The sequence below is a fragment of the Corvus hawaiiensis genome, chromosome Z (assembly GCF_020740725.1).
Source record: "Corvus hawaiiensis isolate bCorHaw1 chromosome Z, bCorHaw1.pri.cur, whole genome shotgun sequence".
Taxonomy (NCBI): domain Eukaryota; kingdom Metazoa; phylum Chordata; class Aves; order Passeriformes; family Corvidae; genus Corvus; species Corvus hawaiiensis.
The window spans coordinates 46,708,279-46,726,801 of record NC_063255.1 but is presented as its reverse complement, the minus strand read 5'-3'; the positions used below and the strand labels follow the sequence as shown (position 1 = coordinate 46,726,801).

The window sequence follows — 18,523 nt, the reverse complement described above, 5'->3', positions numbered from 1 at the left end:
TTATCCTAGTATTTTTAAAACCAACTTGTCCCTAAAGAAAGCAGCTTATTAGAACAAGTTGTTACTCATTTTTCTTTGAACTTCTCTGTAGGAATACATTTCTCTTAAAAATACGAATATTGTAGTCTCATATTTCTAGTGGTCTTTGAGTTTTTCACTTAGTTACAATGTTGTTATGCTCCTATTGAAAAACTCAGTGAAATAATAAAAGTAACAGTGATCACTGGAGACCACCAAAATGTTCGAAAAGTTGGTTTTTGTTTGTAAAGCTATTTTTAGTCTTACACAAGAGACAAAGAAATGGTTGTTACAAAATAACAGAGTTTGAGGCAGGCAATACTGAGGTGAGGTGTGTTGCAAATGTGCGGGTCCAGAAATTTCACAACTCTAAGGATATGAAACACTGGAATTATTCTTACATCTGTTTGAAGTAAATTCACCCTACAAATGCATGGTTGTGAATTACTGTGTTACTACCACTGTATATAGTTTGCATCAGGGAAACATTCTTAAAGTGTTCTTCCAGTGCATCAGTAGTTCTCCTTTTGCTATGGAAGCACACCTTTTGTTCATATAGTTAATAAACATTAATTTATTACCTCTTTTGAGATTTTTTTTTCTATAAGCAAGTCGTTGCTTAATTTCCTCTCTGTTTTTTCTCCAGTGTCTCCAGTGACTGACCTTGATCCAGACCTTTGCTTTTCAGACCAGACTTGCTTTGCTGTAGACTGACTCTGTTTTCTTTCCTTACAGTCCATCCTTCAGCAGTCAATCCCTTAATGTATCCTAGCTCTCCTTCCACAGATATTAATGCTCAAACTGTACCAGTATTCTGAATTCCAGGAAATGAAGCAGATATTTATGAAGACATGGAACAAATGGTTTGAGATAATTACATGTGCATATTAAATATTTATGATCCAGTGAAACTGTTTTACAGGTACAGTCTCAAGGGAAATACTCTGCTTAACCTTGTCTCAATTTATGCCATTCTAATTGAACTTACACCGAAGTCAGAAGACTTTGAAGTGAAGGTAGTTTTTTTCTTCATGATACGATATTTCTAAGGAGCTCAATCAAGTATGCCTTCTACACTGAAAACATAAAATAGCTCAAAATTACTAAAATAGAAGAGGATCTTAGTTCAGTGCTGCTGAAGTCAGTGAAAAGACTGTGTTGACTGCAGTACAAGTTGAATCAGATTCAAATAGCAGTTGAATGACTAGGAGTCAAAGAATTATATAATACCCTTAATAAGTTATTAGAATATATATTAATCCTCCTTATGTCTTAATTTGAAATTTCATGTCAATATTGTGTTGCTGATGTGACAGAAGAAATAAAGAAATAATTTGCTGTCAGCTGGTTTGCTTTTTTAATGTGACAAGATAAATTAACCTTTTTCTTTAAAAATCAGGAAATCTAGAATCGAAAATTTGTTTTAGTATCTAGAATAATCAGCTTTAAAATTGGGGCAGAAGTTTCATTCAATTTACCAAATTGTTGGTAACTTAAATTTTTGAGTGAAGTAATATCCTTTTAAATAATAATAACTTTTTTTTTACTTATTTGCTGCCAATATTTAGTGCAGATCTTTATGAAAGTCATTATTATTTGCATATTAAAATTTGTATAAAATTTACCTGATTACATGAAAGTTACAGAGAGGACAAAGTGTTTTTCATTTCGTGTACTCAACAGTGTAGCTTGTGTGGAAATTACAGCTTCAAAGCGTTACACATCTCCTTAAAATTTAATAGGCATCTCACAATTGCCTGTTTCATTAGGAACTCATATTATACCCAGAAATTTGATCACATAAAAAAGACCTATAGGAAAAATCAATTAATTTCACCTACATAGGATTTGCATAAATACGGAGTGTAATTTGCAGCCAGGCTAGTGGTCAGAGGTTGGAGTTTGTCTGCATGATAAGCATGGATCAGGTTTAATTACTCAGCAGTACCAACTCTTTGTGTTCAGGGTGACCTTTAGTTTTCACCTCAACTTCTGTAGCAAATTAAGACACTCATTGGAGTAAGTTTTAACCAAGAATATTATGTATCACTTTTAGGTAGTTCTTACACCAGGGATTGAAGAGACAGCGCTGATAATTCGTCAGATTGCTGACAACATTTTGATAGCATCTAATATCAGTCCTCATGAGTGGCTGGACAAGTCCTGGCTTTCAGTCTTGCCATCTGAGGTTTGCCATGATTTCCCATGAATTTACAGTTTTCTTCCTAAGATTCATAAAGATTTAGGCTTTCTTGTTGCTGTCCTCTTAAAACATATTATTCAAATAAGCATTTTATATATGTATATACATGTATATGCAGATATATATATGCAGAGATATATATAAGCATATTTCTAGTCTATATGCGGAGATATATATATATACACACATACACACACACACACACATATATATTATTTCCATTATCCTTGTCAGCACAATTAGAGGCAACTTGGACTTTCCCTGTGCTTTCATGATTAACCTGTAGGGATGTTTATCCTCCACATCTGCCTGTCAATTTGTACCATTCTAGGCACTAGGTTTAAAAAACTACCCAAATTGTAAAAGATAAACATGCAGTGGCTCATTTGGGCAGGAAGCCAAATTCAGCAGTGCTGATCCATTACTGAAGTCAGTGGCATTGCTTGCTGACTTGCTTTAGTACCACATGGTAGAAACTTGTTTAACTCACGGAGTTACTTATTTAACTCATTCCAATAAATGCTGGAATAGGCCCATCAATCACAGTCAAATATATGATATCCTTTAACTTGTATAGTAAGGTTTTCAAATAAAACATATGGATTTGTTAATTTTATGTGAAAACTTTGAAGTCTTGTAAAGCTGAGATTGTTTTTGGATTTTACAAAATTCAGAAGTGTTATAAAGCAGGTATTGGCATGGCCTTTCAAGAGGGGAGGTATTGGATTATAGGTTTTCCAGTTTAGAGTTTGAGGATACTGGTAAGAAACTGAGAGGAGTCATTGTATTGTGTCTCTGTTAAAGATATTTGATCCTGGCAGTGCTGTATGAAAGTCAGGAACAGGAAGCCGACATTGATAACAAGCTACTCTCAACTTGCTGCCTTGTTTGTGACATTCATCCTCTCCCTGGCAACTTCTGCTTTTGCCACCTGTCTGCTCTTAACAAATACAACTTTTGTAAAACAGAACCAGTTTTGTCAGTTTATATTGATCTAGGTAACTCACTTTAAAATGGAGAAGTAATAGTAAATCTGGTCATGCATTTTAAAATCGAGTTTACATGATTCACTTTAGAAAATAAACATCTTTAGAGTTGCTTTTTGTCAAACTGTTATGCAAAACTTACTCTTTTTCAGAAATGATACTATGTTACATCTGTAGTAAAAAAAAGGAATTTTAAATGGACTGTAAAAGTACACTGTTTGAAAGCTCTTTTTCTATGATATACTCTATGACTTATTCAGTAAGATATGACTTTATAGTAACAGGAAAAAAAGGAAAAAAAGTTTGTCAGGTATCAATCTAACAAAGTAATTTCCATTTCCAGACAGAGAAATGCCTGCTTACTTTTCCATGTATCAATCCTCTGGTTGCTCAGTTTATGTTAAAGAAGGGATCTTCACTGAACAGGTTATTTCTTGCAAGCTTTGATCAACTCCAGGAACTTCTGCCAGAGGTTCCGAAAAAAGTTTTAAAGGTTGGCCAAAATTATTTTATGTGTTAGATCAATCTTTTTGCTCTGTTGTCATATGTGGTTATTTCGTTTGGGTTTTTTGATCTGAGGCTACATGTGCATTTGCTGGTATAATTCAAAAATTAATTACAGGCTTTAGCATATCATTCATATCCCAAATGCTGAGTCTGCTGATTCTCAGCAGATTTTGTCAAGTCACCAATATGTTTGTGAAAAGATAATGAGAGCATTTCCTTAACTGAAAGAATACTCATTAGATCAACTTCCTCCTCAAGCTTCACTAAATTGAGTATTGTATCAGCATGCAAGCTTTTGTGTTTTTCTAATGTAAAAAATGTTTTCCAATTAAGCATTTCCAGGCCTTCCTTCTGTCCTTCAACCCACCACTTAGAAATTCATAGTACTAAGCATTTGACAGAGCCCTAGAGATGAAGAATTATGTGCTCCTACTGTTCAAACCTGGGAAAATTATAGACTGAATAATTTAATTCAATAAAAAATGCACATATTTTATCATTCAAGAAAATGGGTGAAGCATTCTGTTAAGGTGAAGGAGCAAGTGAACAGGTAATTTGGGCACTGAATGTGAAATTGTGGATACTATTGTTATAACTGTATTATGTGTAAAGCCATCTTTATTGACAGAAAAAGCTGAGTTAAATTCCTCTGTGATGTGTGATAGGTGCCAGTTCATTGCAGACACTCTTTCCTACAGTCTTGGAGTAATGAAAGAGAATAAACTTATTAAGATATTGCTTTTCCTGTGTTTCAAGACAGAGACTGTTACTTACCCTGTTTATAGATTTAAAACAGGTGGTATATTGCCTACTGTACATGCCTCTCCTGCTTTGGTAAGTCTTTTATTTTTGCTACAGTAAACAAAAATTTATACATCTTAGAATCTTAACAACTGGTTTAATTTTTCATGTTTGACAGTGGTATGTACAGATATGCACCATAAACATTCCTGACATATTTTCTTTATTGCTTCAGCATTTCAGTGACATGATATCTTCATACAGCCTAAATGCTGCTTCTCACCTAGAAAAAACAGTGAAAGGTGCATCACACCCAGAAAGCCTGAATAACTTCAACGCATTGTATCTTGATAATAAACAAAACTGTCAGATTTTAGAGCTGCTTGATAAGGCACAAAACAGCACAGGTAATACCTTGAATTACTAGGGAAATGTGTCTCCTTTGAAACCAAGTAAAAAATCTGAATGTATTAGAATCTTTCTCTTCTAATCATGGTAAGGTCAGTTATTCTGATGAGACAGACTGCAATCAAAATGCTCAATGACATCTTGTTTTTCTGTAAAATGTAAAAAATAAACTTGTCTTTCATTCTCCAAACAAAATGGTTCAAATTTTTCTCTACCAGGAACATCTCATATGAATTCTGAAGCCCTAATTCCTCCACTGAATCATCATAAGGGTTTTTTAAAGTCTGATCTTCCAAGCTGTATGCAAAAGAAGGCATGCTCATCAGATATAATTACAAGGAGGAAGCCAGATTTCTTTGCTGTATCAAAGGACTGTGAAGATTTTGCTCATCTAGATGTTAAAAATTCTCTCCATGTTCAAAGACAGCCTTTCAGGATGCATGATAGCTCTGGTCATTCTTCCAAAGACTCTGAAAAAGAGGATTTCTTTGCAACTTTCAGTGACTGTGCACCTCAGGAGAGCTCTAAGAGTTTTCTAGAAGAATTTAGAGATGCAACATTTAAAAGCCCAGAAATTCAGATTGACCAGCCCATGTGGAGCTCATCATCCACAGGCCCACGTAATTCATTTGGTCATGATGATTTTCTCTCTGATTTCTTTGATGATATGGATGAGCTTCAAAATCTGAATTTTAAACAAATAGGTGGAGCATCTACAGGAAAGAGAAAACAAAATTCTTCATTCTTATGGACAAAAGAAAAAATTAAAACAGGTAGGTCCAAAGTAAGCAGATTTTACTGAAATTACTTTTGTTACTCAACTGCAAAGTTGCAAGGAGTATCTGTAAGACTGTATTTTGTATTTTATTTAAATAGTTGTTAAATCAAATTCAACCCAGCAATTGCATATGTATTTCTTCTGTGACAAAAGGTTCCTAACAGGTTTTGTTTTGAACATAAAAAATATATTTTTAAAAAGCGCTAAACCAAACGATCTAGAATTGTGTTACTGCCATTATTTTTCCCTGGTAAATATTGAAAAATATAGTTTTTCAATAGTGTAAGATTCAGCTTCCTTTCTCTTTGACAGAGCCTAAAATATAGATAATGAGCATGCCAGAATGCATTTAAAAGTTATGGGAAAGATTATTTTGTAAACATAGATTTGGACAAGGTTGAACAAAAGACTGTATTTTCTCTATAGGACAAAGAGGAGATTCAGCAAATCCTGAAAGTGAAATTCAGATTCTACTAATGGCTGTGTTTTGCTGTGGGCACTAATGGAGTAAAAATGGTGCTCCAAAAATTTTCTAAGTTTCTTTCATGTATTTTCTTATTCTTGGAATATTTTTTTAGCTAGTATCTCCAGGGCTAAACTCTCCACTTGAAATCATTCCAAAGCTTATATTTTCAGAGATGGTATAATATGTACTTCAAATGTTGTTTACCCTGAAACTGCGTACAGTCCTTATACAAAATATTAGGCTTCTCTTTTTTTGTGATTTTCTTATCCCTGGTTTACTCCATCAAATATAGTTAGCTTGAAACCTTTTTTAATAAGCCATAGTATGTATCCATGGAGTCTTGCAACTAAGAAAGTCCCTGTCAGACTGTATTGCCATATCATTTATTGTAGTATTTTTTTAAATTATTCTATTTCCCTGTAGGTGAGATGCCACATTTTTTTTTAAAATCCAAGTTTAAGTTTGTTTAAAAAAAGTGCCTAATGCCTAGTACAGGTTACTTAATTTATGATTTGTCTGCTGCTGCCCATCATTAAATCTCTCAGTGGTACAAGGTCAGCACAGCATTAAAATGCTTTCACTAATTAAATCAGACCCATTCATGAAAACCTAAGTAACTAATTTAAATTACTCTTTCATGGACTTCTTTGGGTAATTACAGAGGTAAAGAGAGAAAAGTTAATTGGATATGGTAAACTTCTTTTAATTTTCAGGCTATGTAAATTTAAATGTTCATACAGAAACTCTGAACAGACTTTTTGCTTCTCAGAATAAAAATTGAGACCTGCAGTATTGCTGAGTAAGTAACAGATATTTCAGTAACCCGTAACTAGCACTGATAGCATAAAATTCTACATACAATATATTTCAGTAGAGATCAGGGCAGATTCTCCTGGTACCACATTTTAGTGTTCTGAAAACACTGTGATCTCCAGCTGATAAGTTTTCTGTAATATTCTTGCCCAGTAGGACAAAAGTATACTTGAATGTGAATCAAATCAAAACAAGGAAAAGTGATTTTTGGTTTAGATTTTGGAAGAACAGGCTTATTCTACTTTATAATTCACTAGCCAGGGGAAAAATAAGTATATGAAATAGTTTTGCGTGCTAATGCAACATCCCCTCCAAAAAATAAAAAATTCAAAAACCAACCTACCAAATGAAAAAAAAACCCAACCGACCAAAAAAACCCCAACTTCACCTTAATACAGTGAAAGCCTCTGAGAGCAAAAATTTAAGAAATATGTAGCAAGTCAAGTTAAAAAGACACACTGGGAACAAACCCCAGGGATTTCTTCAGGCTTCAGATCAAGCTCTCATTAAACCACAGATAATTCATGACACCACACCAAGCCAGTATTTCCACTGGAGCAGATCAAATCCTTAGGTCGGTGTTAGAGTTTTCTGACAACACTTTTTTTAAAGATTAATATAATAGTATTTATAATTTCCTTACAGTAACTTGTTTTGAATAAGCAATTTCTCAAATACTTTATTGTAAAAGCACTTGAATCTTATGTAAGTATGAATGTAAGTAGCTTTTTTGAACAACTTAGAAACATGACCATGTCTGGTTAAAAATAACTAAATTTCAACAATTATAGAATAGTTCTAAGTGTAGTATTAATGAAATAAAAACAAACAGTAAATATTTTCTGAAACATTGTGGTTAAGGATAGTGTAGGTTGATTTATTAATTTTTGTATAAGGTCCTGTATTCCTATTACAGGACAATATGCATAAAACAGGTCAGTAGCAGTAAGAAGTAGCAAATATTAATCTGTACACATTTTATTTTATGACAGTTGGTACTTTTCTTAGGGAACATACCAGTCAAAGATAAAGTCTGTTAGTGCTTCTGAGAAACACACAGTTAAGTCTACATACAGGTTGTATATATAGTTAATCATGGTTTTTCTTTTTTCCACTTCTTTTTCACATTCAGGATTTTCAGAAGTACAGGAGTTCAAAAAAAGGAGATTGACATATGAAAGAGTCCCTGGAAGAAGAGATGGACAAACACGTCTTAAATTCTTTTGAATGGAATGCGCATTTGCATATTACATACTTTTTTTTTTTTAATTCTTGACATCCTTAAAGGAAAATAAATAAATTATTGTTGTTGTTAGTTTCTAGAAAGAAATTAGGATTTGGAAATTCTTGCTAGCTCAGGATTCTTCTGTATGTTTTTCAAATGTTAATAAACAAACTAGTTTCTTGAAGCTGGATAATTTCTGCTTCTCTGTTTGTTGTCATGGGTGATACAGAGGTACTATATCGCTCTTTATATAAAAAAAAAAAAAGGAAAAAAACAGATGCTGAGGCTCACTGAAATTTCAAAAAGCACCTGTGTTTGCTGCCTGAGCATGCCGCTTTTCCAATGTAAAGATGGGCTAGATCTGCCAGAATCTCAAGGCTTCTCAGAAGTCTTAGAGATTCCTTGCAGTTATGGCTGTGGTCCTTGGTAGCTGTCCCTTGGGCTCTGTTCCACTTCTCTTCTTCTGACATCTCCTTTAGGAACCGTGTGGTAAGTTCCTGAGCTCCTTTTAATCAACCAATCTAGGAGAAAGCTCTTTGTTTTACGGACATTGTGCAAAATTGTGTTGAAATTTAGCGTTCTCATGGATTTGATTCAGGGAGCTAGGCTGTGACCCTCACTCTTTGCATAACCTGGTGGAGGCCATTTGTTGGCGTCCACATTTTTCAGCCTTCTGCAGTGCATTGGCAAGTAGGGGGATGGGAGTCATCTGGGAGGCAGATCCAGATATTACAGGGTACAACTAGAAGGGGTAAAAGTTTGAATTTTAAAAAAAAAGCTATCCCAATTGTAATCCAAAGAGCAGGATAGAACAGTACCCAAACCCTCACTTTCCATCAAAAGATTTGGCAACAAAACTGGAAGTATATGTGGCAGCAATGGTAGACAGTAACTCCATTCTGCTGCAGGAATGCATAAACGGTTTGCACAGGCATGCCAGCCAGCTCCAGAATGTCTCTGCTCAGCAGCCTTCAGCTGAAATGATTCAGGTTTCAAACTCACAAATCTTTTTAAATTTGATGCAGTAACGGAAATGGGGCGGGGGGGGGGGGGGAAGGAAAGTAATAAAAGAAAAACCACCAAGTTTGAGGCTTGTGCTTGTACTTAAATACTTATTTGACATTAAGCCTTCATTACGCACATGTTCACTATTTGGGTAAATGAAACTAGCACTTACAGGAGAAAGATTTGGTCTCTCAGAGACAACAGAGTGCTGATTTTTAACTAAATTCTTAAAAGCTATGATGGCTGCAGTTTTAGTTCAGAGTAATATCCCGGAATTATTTGTACCGCAATTGTTTGCAAGATTTTAGAAAATACCTTTCACAAGTGATAACATAAAAAGATTTCTAGTAAAATTGCAAACAAGCCACTGTTTCCTAGAATAAGAGACTGAAATAAAAATTGCGATTTGCTTATACTATCTATGGCCCATTTTTGTGGTCACCTGACCTAGCCATTTTCCTTCTTTTGCATCATGGGTTATGTTGTTCAAAACTACCTCCCAAACATCCAGAACCAGGAATCTGGTTTTTTTAAAGCACAGCTGTACAAAGTCTCAGTCACAGATGACCAAAGTTTGAGAAAATTATAGCTGCCAGTGCCAAGCTATGTATTTATGTCCTCCTCTTCCACAGGCAAAGGCTGACACAAGAACTTTCATATGAACAGTTGTGAAAGTGTAGCATAGATAATCTATAGATAACTTTGAAAACGAAGACATGTTGTCTACATTAAATAAAACAATTCAAGTGCTGTCTGTGTTAAGTTTCCATTAGGTAGAAAAAATGTCAGTGTACAGTTAAATTACTGGCAATGAAGTGGAAAATAAGGAAAAGGGCTTGAAATGACCAGTTCCTTTTTACTGTAATTGTTTATGACAAATATCAGTCTCTCACAGATATGGACACATTGACAAATTTATAAAACATTACATTCTTCCCCCTCCTTTTGTCTGTTTAATGTGCAGTAAAATTACTAATGAACTACACTGATGCACGTCCCCCTGCCTGCCCTGCCAAATGACCTATAACTATGAATTAGGAAGCAACTAATTCTTAGTCAAAAAGATGTAGTACAAAATCTAATCTCCAGTCTTACATCAGCAGGTAGGGATGCTCCATACCTGGAACATGTTTGTAAGCCTTTTAGTGACCAGGCAGGAGGCAGCTGTAGATGGAGAAGAGCCTTCCTGATCAACTGGGAGAGAAGACAGTGAGAAAAGGGGGTCTTATGGCTCATGTAAGGCACTGAGCATACAAATGTGTGCACTCAATCTTCTTTACATCCTGGACATCCTGTATGACCTGCTGCCATCAGATGCCTCTGCGCAGCAGATAGCCCTCTTGGATAGTCTTTGGTAAAGGAAGCTAAGATGCTGCCCACAGTTGTCCACCTCACTGCAGATCATACCTGTTGGAGCAGAGGTGGTGAAATGTGATGTTTGCCCTGGTCTAGGCCATCACAGGGTTCAGTTCAGCAAAGGAGTGCAAACTCAGGTACACCTGCAGCTGTAGAAAAGACATGGCCCTGTAGACTGGGGTAGGTAAGAGACAAGAGGTTCTCCTGCCTGCAGAAGCAGTCAGCTGCTCATGCTTGTTTGTCAGGTTCTTTGGTTATGGCAAGGAAAGGGGACCTGCAAAAGCTGAGCTGCTAAGATGCAGCCACTTCACCCAGCCAACACAAAATAACCAGCAGTGGCACACTTCACCAAACTGATTCCCAACAGGAACCAAAGAGCCTTAGTGCCAACCAAAACTAATTTGGAGCTTGTTCTGACACTCAACTTCTCTCACAGAACATGCCCTGGGAGGGCAGAGGTGGCATTGCTGTCACTCCTCTCCCTGCTTCTACCCAGCAGCTCAGATGCACACTGCCCTGAGAGCAAAGAGGTGCAGCAACCACACTCCTCTGAAAAGGCTGGGATCCATGTCTGAGGAATAAACACCATGCTCAGAGGGACATCTGGATGGAGTGTTCCCAGTCCATCTCACAACTGCTGCACAGGTCTTTCTAGCCCTTGCTGGTGCAAGACACGGAAGTAGACAGGAGCTGCAGTATGCTCACAGTGCTACTCCAGCTGTAAGAGACCAGATGGAGCTGGGCAGGGCTGCCAAGAGACAGCAGTGGTTGACTGGCTGTCTAGCAGCGGTGGCTCTCTGCTGCACTCTGTGATTCGCCCACTCCTTATGCCAGCTCAGCAACTGCTTCAAAACCCAAGCTCCAACTGACATTGCTGAGCCGAAAGGAGTACGCAACAGGAGTTTTGGGGAAAGAAACAGATGTGAAGGGATGAGGGGAGGTTTTATTGCAGGAGGTAAAAGAACGATGAAGGGCTTGCCTGGGAGGAAGTAGGCAGCAGCCATAAGCTGGCTGTCCAAAGGCTTTTGATGTATGCACTCATCAGTATCTTTGTCATTTTGGCCTCAAACCAAGCCTCTGATGGCCTCTATGCAAGAGTAATTTGGTTTTCTCTAGACTTCTGTAACTCTGTCCAGTGCTAACAGAAAAGCTGCCATATTTAAACAGCCTACAGTGAAAGGAAGTCAGAATGAAGAAAAGCTCTGAAGAAAGGACGTTCTCTTCTATATTTAAAGGCACAATACATACTGGCAGTATTACAGCTCTCATTTTGGTGTCTTTCTGCAGGACAGCAACCACGAAAATCTTTTGACAAAGACTGAACTGCCTGGAGGACACTGTTGCCCCATTCCAGTTACTGTTTATGAATGTTAAGTACTCAGATTGCAGAGTTCTTCCTTACAGCTTCAAAATGTGTAAGTGAGCCTGATAACATTGTTAGTGTTTACAAATATGGTCAACAGATACAAATGGGATTTTTCTACTAATAAGACTGTTTCTAAAAATCCAGTAGCAACCTTCTCTTCCCAAAAAAGCAAAGAGCTCCCCTCCCACTGCAAAATCCAAGTATCCTTTTCCTTACATAGCTGCTCTTTGCTACACAAATTACACAATGAGTTCAAAGCCAAGAGGGATAGGAATTTTATTTCTCAACTTCTAAAAGATTAATACAAACAATAGAAAGTAGACAAAATTAAAAACCTCTAAAAAAAGTTGTTCTTGTAAAAGTGCTCTATAAAAAAAGTGAAGGCAAATGACCAAACACATTTTAGTAAATTCTGTGTATTGCAAACTGTGACAATGATGCATGCAATTATCTTTGGGTGTTCACAGATTCTTAATGTCTGTTTGGTAACATTTTAAATACATTAAGAAAATTCCACCACAGCAGTACTGTTAAAAATACAAAGTAGAAGAAGGCTTACAGATTAGAAGTATTGCAAGAAACATGCTTTAGGAATCAAGCCTCTGCTACATACTGTGTTCAGCAGTTAATAAAATGTGTCACTTATGCACTGAGATGCACTTGAAAAAGAAATAAAGTTGGTTCCAGGTTTGCTAATGAAAGCAAAATGTCCCCTGAGGACATTACTCTAGCAGTCAAAGCATTTAGCTTTATACTTTAAATATTCACTTTTGGGTTGTTTTATTTTGGAAAAAAAAAAATCCCCATGAATAGTTTTTGCTATTATTCCGGTGTTATGGTTTATCAAGATCAGAGTAAGCAATTTAGTTAAAAATTCACGTTTTTAATTTCTAAAATGTAAACTTCTCAAGTAATATTTGTATAGTTAGCATAGTGTAGTAAAAGTGGTGATGGTTAAGAAAAGAGAAAGAGTTACATTAAAGAACTTCAAGAACATTACTAAAAGACAGTGGAATATGGATACACAAGAACACACAGACAAATATCTAGGATGCTGTTTTAGCCACATAAAAGACAGAGACTTTTCTTGTGAAGGAAAGGCAGTTGTTATTCATGTCATGCTTGAAGGTAATTCTCCAATGACCTTCCCTATAAAAGGAAAAAAAAAAGTTTATTAAATGCCATCTTCTTAAGCTGATACATTTCTCTTACAAATCACAACAGAAAAGCTCCTTTGCACTGAGAAAAACCAAAAAATTACTTTCCTTTGCTGGATGTTGGTATCTTTATAATATCATAAAATTTTTAACTGGCTTTTTTACTTTGCTCTGATTTTCTTATGATCCTAAGGTAGCACAAGAATAATAAACTAAATATTTGATTTATCAGCAAAAAACCACTAAGTGACATCCTGGGCTGAGCTATGCATTTCTAAAAGAATCATAAATTAATCATCAAGCTCTTTTGAGAAAATATTTTGTAGTGTATCTGTATGATGTGATCACCTCAGAATAGGTAGACACACACACAGACACAGACCCCTAAAAAAAGAAAAAGTAGAAAGGCTGCTTAAATAACAGAAGAACATATGCAATGGTCATTAAAAATTTTATCTTAGTTGCATGAAGAATTACAGGTAGCACCCAAATTAAGAAAATCTGCTTTTGCTTCACCCTCAACAAGTTTTTCCAGAAGAGCATCTCATGTTCAGTTGCTCCCTTTCTTTCAGGTTCAAAAGAGGTTCAATCCTGTTTTGTTAAACCTATGTAGCAACAATCAAAGCCATGCTATTGATGAGGCAAAAGCTCAAGTGCAAGCTCAGGAACAGCTGGCAGCAGCAAGGGGAAGATTTTACAAGTACTTTAGGTTTTAGCTTAAATTCTGCCCTTAGAGAAAACATTGATTTTTTCTTTAATAGCACTCTCATCAAAAGAACAGACTTCAGTGTTTCTTCCTCTCTGCAGATTTTTCAGCTCTTCAGCAGGAACTATTTTTATTTTTTCTTTTAAGGAGGAGTAACCCCTTCTGAATATCCTACTTCCACATTTGTTTGTCAAGCAAAAGACGTAGACTTTACAAGTTATGGTGTTGTTATACCCAAAGCTACTAGCATGCATGGCCTTTCTTTCTCCTGCTGCAATCATTGATAATCTTTGTGACCAATGGGAGAAGCCAGACTGGGAATCATGGCACTGGATCCCAAAGATTTGTACATGTTGGACGGTCACCCACCCACCTACTCTATAGGTGTTACATAGGTAAAGGCAGTGCAGAGCACTAAGGCAGAGTTCAGGGAGTAGCTCATCCTTTAGCCCTGTGCTGAAAAAGGTTACAAAGGATGTGATGACAGATTGCCTCAGCTCCTTTCTGCTTCCACTGGTTTTGCTGCTGTACCAACAGTAAGCACGGGAAGAGCCTAAGGACAGACACAGCGAAATGAACTGCAATATGACATTAAAGACAAAAACGTATTTTAACATGATTCTTGCTTAACCTGTGAGCTAGTCATCAGAACATATAAAATTGCCACAGCTTGGCCTTACCTCTCCAAGCTGGGTATGTGACTGTCTACTGTCTGGCTGTGTCAAACATAGCTGTGTGTCTTAGACAATTTTAATTAGTTTGGATGCTACTAATAACCTTACTGCTGATCAAACACAAAAACATAACCCCTGAACAAAGAAAAAACAACTTATAAACAAAACAACTCTAGAAAGAGCTGTAGAAAAGAGACATGCTTCAACTGCCACACCTAAAAAACCCAGAAAACAGTCTGCAGAGCCAACAGGGAAATGATGAACACTCAAGCAAGAACTCAACACTTAAAGAACTATCACCATGTGTCTTTGTCCCTCCAAGGGCTTGAGTTTCAAATCAGAGTGGTTGTCATGGCATCTATGACTTTATTACCTGATTTCAGAGCAGAGCACAGGATCGGGGTTCTCGGAAGGGATTGCTCCCTGCAGGAACCCCAACAAGCAAGGCATCTTTGCAGGCATTTTGCATACAGTACTGCTGGAGTTCTGCAGCTGCCTGAGAGACCTGAAAAGGAAAAACAAATCCAGAGAGGAAACTAATTCATTCACAAGCATCTATTAAGCATTTCCTCTTGAAGAGCTATTATCAAACAGAGCTGGAGTGCAGCCAAATCACCTCTTGGATTCTAAAACACCAAGTAAATTAGCACAGAAGCACAATTTACAAAGCTCTGATGAAGCACCCATGAAATACTATGCCAGTGATAAGCCAGAATAGTGCAGAGGACTGAGGTGCAAGTGTGATGCAATTTCTCCTCGTTAAAATGCTCAGAGCCATCATCATTTTCCAGTATACTGTAGTGTTTTCAGGTTTATATTTGAACTCTTCTATCCTCTGATAATTTTTTTAAAGGATTTTCATTCCAAACTTCTAAACAACACAGAGTATAACAAGGAATGAAAGCAAAAAGATGAGGATGAACAGCTTTTGAAGTCCAAATTGTCATCTTCCGCCAGCAGTGAAGTGAGAACTTCAAATCCACACTCTGGCCCCCCAAAAGGAGAGTTCAGAGCTGCAGAACAAGCCCAGGATCCCAAAGGTAAAATGTCTTCAGCACTGAACTCCCCTGCTCTCCTTGTGGATGGCAAGTCAGTCATGTGCCTACATTTTTGAAGGAAAATGTAGAGGAATTCCCAGCTTCCCAGACACACATTAGGAACAGTTGCAGTGAACTGTTAAAACCCATGCTGTCTGATACATATTTTATAAAAGAAAATACTAAACATATTGATGGAACTAAAAGTTCCCCTCTGACCTCACCTCTGCCTTTGTTACAGGACTCCTGAAACACTGGTTTTAATTCCTACACAGCTCTGCAGTGTTGCCAAAACAACAGCCAGAAGTACCATTCAAACTTCCCAGCCTCCTGTCTGAAGCAACCACCCTGGAACCCCAGAGGAATTTTGGTTCAGGGCCATCCCATAGAAAACTATCTGGAAACACATGGGAAATCTGGCCTAGCACACACTTTTGTTTGCTATTTTGCTGCTCTCCTCTTCACTGTCTTCCAGCTCTCCTCCAGGCTCTCCTCCAGGACACTCATCCTGATAACTGCCTCAATTTACCGAGCAGTTGTCAGCACTTCAGGGAGTTGTTACGAGAAGCTTTTTCCCTCAGCCTCCCAGGTTCTCTTGAGCAGAGTACAGGGAGAAGCATCTGCAGCAAGGATTCCTGCTAAGGCAGCAGGTTTCGTCAGTCCTTCCTTACCTGAGGAGAAGCCATTTCTGGAGGCTGCAGAGTTGTCCTGCCCTACCCAGTCCCTTGGACCCCCTGCAGCATTAGCACCCTTGCCTCAACTGCAGTGCCTGCCCCTTGTGGTGCCCAGCTGTGCACCACATGGCTATCAGGCAGAGATGCCACTAGCCAACACTGGTCAGGCCAAAGCCATGTGGAGCTTTTTCCTTGAAGGGTTAGCAGTTCCTACAGCATCTCTTTGCACTTTGCTGCCAAACTCCCCCCACACATACTGAGCTATGTATATCCTGGTATATCCTCAAAAGATACAAACCAGAACTGCCTACTCTTAGTCTTACCTATGCCCTATAACTTTCTTATTTTCTCCTGTTCACACAGAAATTTTCTGCAGTATTGCATCACGTGACAAACACGCTCCCTTCAGCAGCCTCCTGCATGCAAGATGTGTATGGGTACTTCTTTCCTACTCAGTTTCCTCTTTCTGAAAATATTGTTCCTGTCTGCTTTTTTAGCCAGCAGGGTAAACAAAATCACCACTGGAACTTGGCAGTATGGAATGTATTTTTAAAAATCCTTTCATAACCAGCTTCCGTCTGGAAACACATTGTCTATTCAAAGTAGATGAAACAATGTTTTCTCCTATTTCAGTGCTTGCTAAAACTGAACCGAGTGGTTTTTCATCTGCTGAATATATTTCACGTTGTTTTTATACTGTATGTAGAGAAACACAGATGACACCATTTATTTTTAATCGTGTGTCATTTCAAAGCCATGAACAGGCTCCTAGAACAGCAGAACTGGAACAAGACTGCTGTGCACAATGCTGCAAGAAAAATGAGACTGAGGTCCATCAAGGACAAGCCTCCCTGGAATACAAGCAAACTCATGAAAAATAGGCAGCCTTGGGAAGTCCAGCTCCAGAACATGTTACTGACACAAAGTAACACCTGTAAACTACAAACTATGTCTCTTATAGCCACTACCCATCTACAAAAAAAACAGTGGGGAGGATGTATCTGCCTCAAAACGAGCAGGAACAGAGATCCAGGCACCAACAATAACTGCTGGGCAACCATTTCAGTGTTTGACAGTACCCCTCTTGCCACAAAAGTCTGTATTTCTACTCTGAAACAGGCTGTTTTTCACATATTCCCACACCTCACTGCAGTGATAAACACAGTCACTTCTAGTGAATAAAGCATCTGCTGATTCAGTTTTGCTAATAAAATGTAGTAACATCAGCAAATTGATTAGGATGATATCCAAAAGCTGTAGTGGTTTCACCACAATGAGCACGTCAAATTTTCACCCGCCCAGGCCAGGACTAAATAATTTTGAATTATTTTAAAATAATTTAGCTAAGTTCCTGCAGCTCAATGTGTTGGCACAGTCGTTCAGACTGAGGAAGCTCGTCTTTTGTGACTGGCCAGAGAAAAATGGCGAATGCAAGGAGGGAGACAAGGAAAGTGCAAGATAGAAACTAATTTGACCTCCATCACTTCGCAGACTATGCTGGACTTTGTGCGTGGTGATGGACCCCCCACATCTGCTGGAAACCAAGAGCTGTCTCGGTCAGGTCACCAAACCTGAGGAGCTGGCAGATGACAGGACTGCCTCATCATGATGCCTTTGTCTGGAAATGTGCAAGCAGGAGAAGGTTCATGCATGCGTAGCAAATCGCCTGCCTTCCCCAAGTGTGCCAGCGGGTACCACCCCGCACCGCCTCCCCTGCAGATCCTGCCAGCGCTCCGAAGCGGGGGGGAGCAGGGCTGGCTCCGCTGCGAGGAACTACCCCCGATTATCTGCTTGCTGGTGCAGAACTACCTAGGAGCTGCTGTATTATTTATCACGGCTCCTTCCACCAGGGAACGGCACTCGCTCCATCGCTCCCGCGGGCCCGGGGCTCGGCGCCCGCCGGGCACAGGCACCCCTCACCCCCTTCCTTCCCCGGGCGGGCGGCGCGGATCAGCGCGGAGGGAAATGCAGGAGCGGCTCCTCTCCCCCACCCCGCTCCCGGGGGCCCCGCGCCCCGGCTCACCTTGATCCTCTCCACGGCCGCCTCCAGTTTCAGCTGCTCCACCAGCCTCTGCATGGTGCTCAGGCTACCGCCCGACGACATACCGAAGCCGCGGAGAAGACCGAGAGGATGAAGCGGGCGGGCAGGCAGCGCGGCTCGGCCGGGCTGGGCTGGGCTGGGCTGGGCTGGGCTGGGCTGGGCTGGGCTCGGCTGCCTCCACCCCGGGGAGGGGCCGGGGCCGCTCCGCCCTCAGCCCCCGCGGCACCGCCCCGGCGCTCGGCCGGAACCCCCTGCGCGCTGGGTTTGAGGGCTCGAGCTTCTTTGGGGGCAGGAAACCTGCTGGTTCAAGCACGGGCGGAAAAAATAGAAGGGAAGAAAAGGAAACAAAAAAATAAAGTGGG

General features: G+C 38.9%; 2 protein-coding genes across 2 annotated transcripts in view; one reads left to right on the top strand and one right to left on the bottom strand.

Annotated features, from left to right (window-relative positions):
* Window positions 1–8,329, top strand: part of SHOC1 (shortage in chiasmata 1) — a 45,291-nt gene extending 36,962 nt beyond the window's left edge. Inside the window, exons 22-27 of the mRNA XM_048292836.1 lie at window positions 941–1,034; window positions 2,075–2,206; window positions 3,551–3,700; window positions 4,691–4,862; window positions 5,082–5,636; window positions 8,053–8,329. Of these exons, the coding sequence (XP_048148793.1) occupies window positions 941–1,034; window positions 2,075–2,206; window positions 3,551–3,700; window positions 4,691–4,862; window positions 5,082–5,636; window positions 8,053–8,147 (1,198 nt within the window). The 3' untranslated portion in view covers window positions 8,148–8,329. The remainder of the gene's footprint in view (window positions 1–940; window positions 1,035–2,074; window positions 2,207–3,550; window positions 3,701–4,690; window positions 4,863–5,081; window positions 5,637–8,052) is intronic.
* Window positions 8,330–12,123: 3,794 nt separating this feature from the next.
* On the bottom strand, window positions 12,124–18,315 carry GNG10 (G protein subunit gamma 10). The gene is made up of 3 exons (XM_048291865.1): window positions 18,144–18,315; window positions 14,783–14,914; window positions 12,124–13,021 (listed from the first exon to the last, which is right to left on the bottom strand). Exons 1-2 carry the CDS (start codon window positions 18,222–18,224, stop codon window positions 14,789–14,791), a joined length of 207 nt encoding a protein of 68 aa, XP_048147822.1. The 5' UTR covers window positions 18,225–18,315; the 3' UTR covers window positions 12,124–13,021; window positions 14,783–14,788.
* Between the last annotated feature and the right edge of the window lie 208 nt (window positions 18,316–18,523).

What these genes read in the sequence shown, in the direction of transcription:
- GNG10 (XM_048291865.1), bottom strand. Translation starts at nt 18,224, where the DNA reads ATGTCGTCGGGCGGTAGCCTGAGCACCATGCAGAGGCTGGTGGAGCAG. An exon ending in CGGCCGTGGAGAGGATCAAG is followed by an intron (nt 14,915 to 18,143) that starts GTGAGCCGGGGC and finishes TTTCCTTTTCAG; the next exon opens with GTCTCTCAGGCAGCTGCAGA.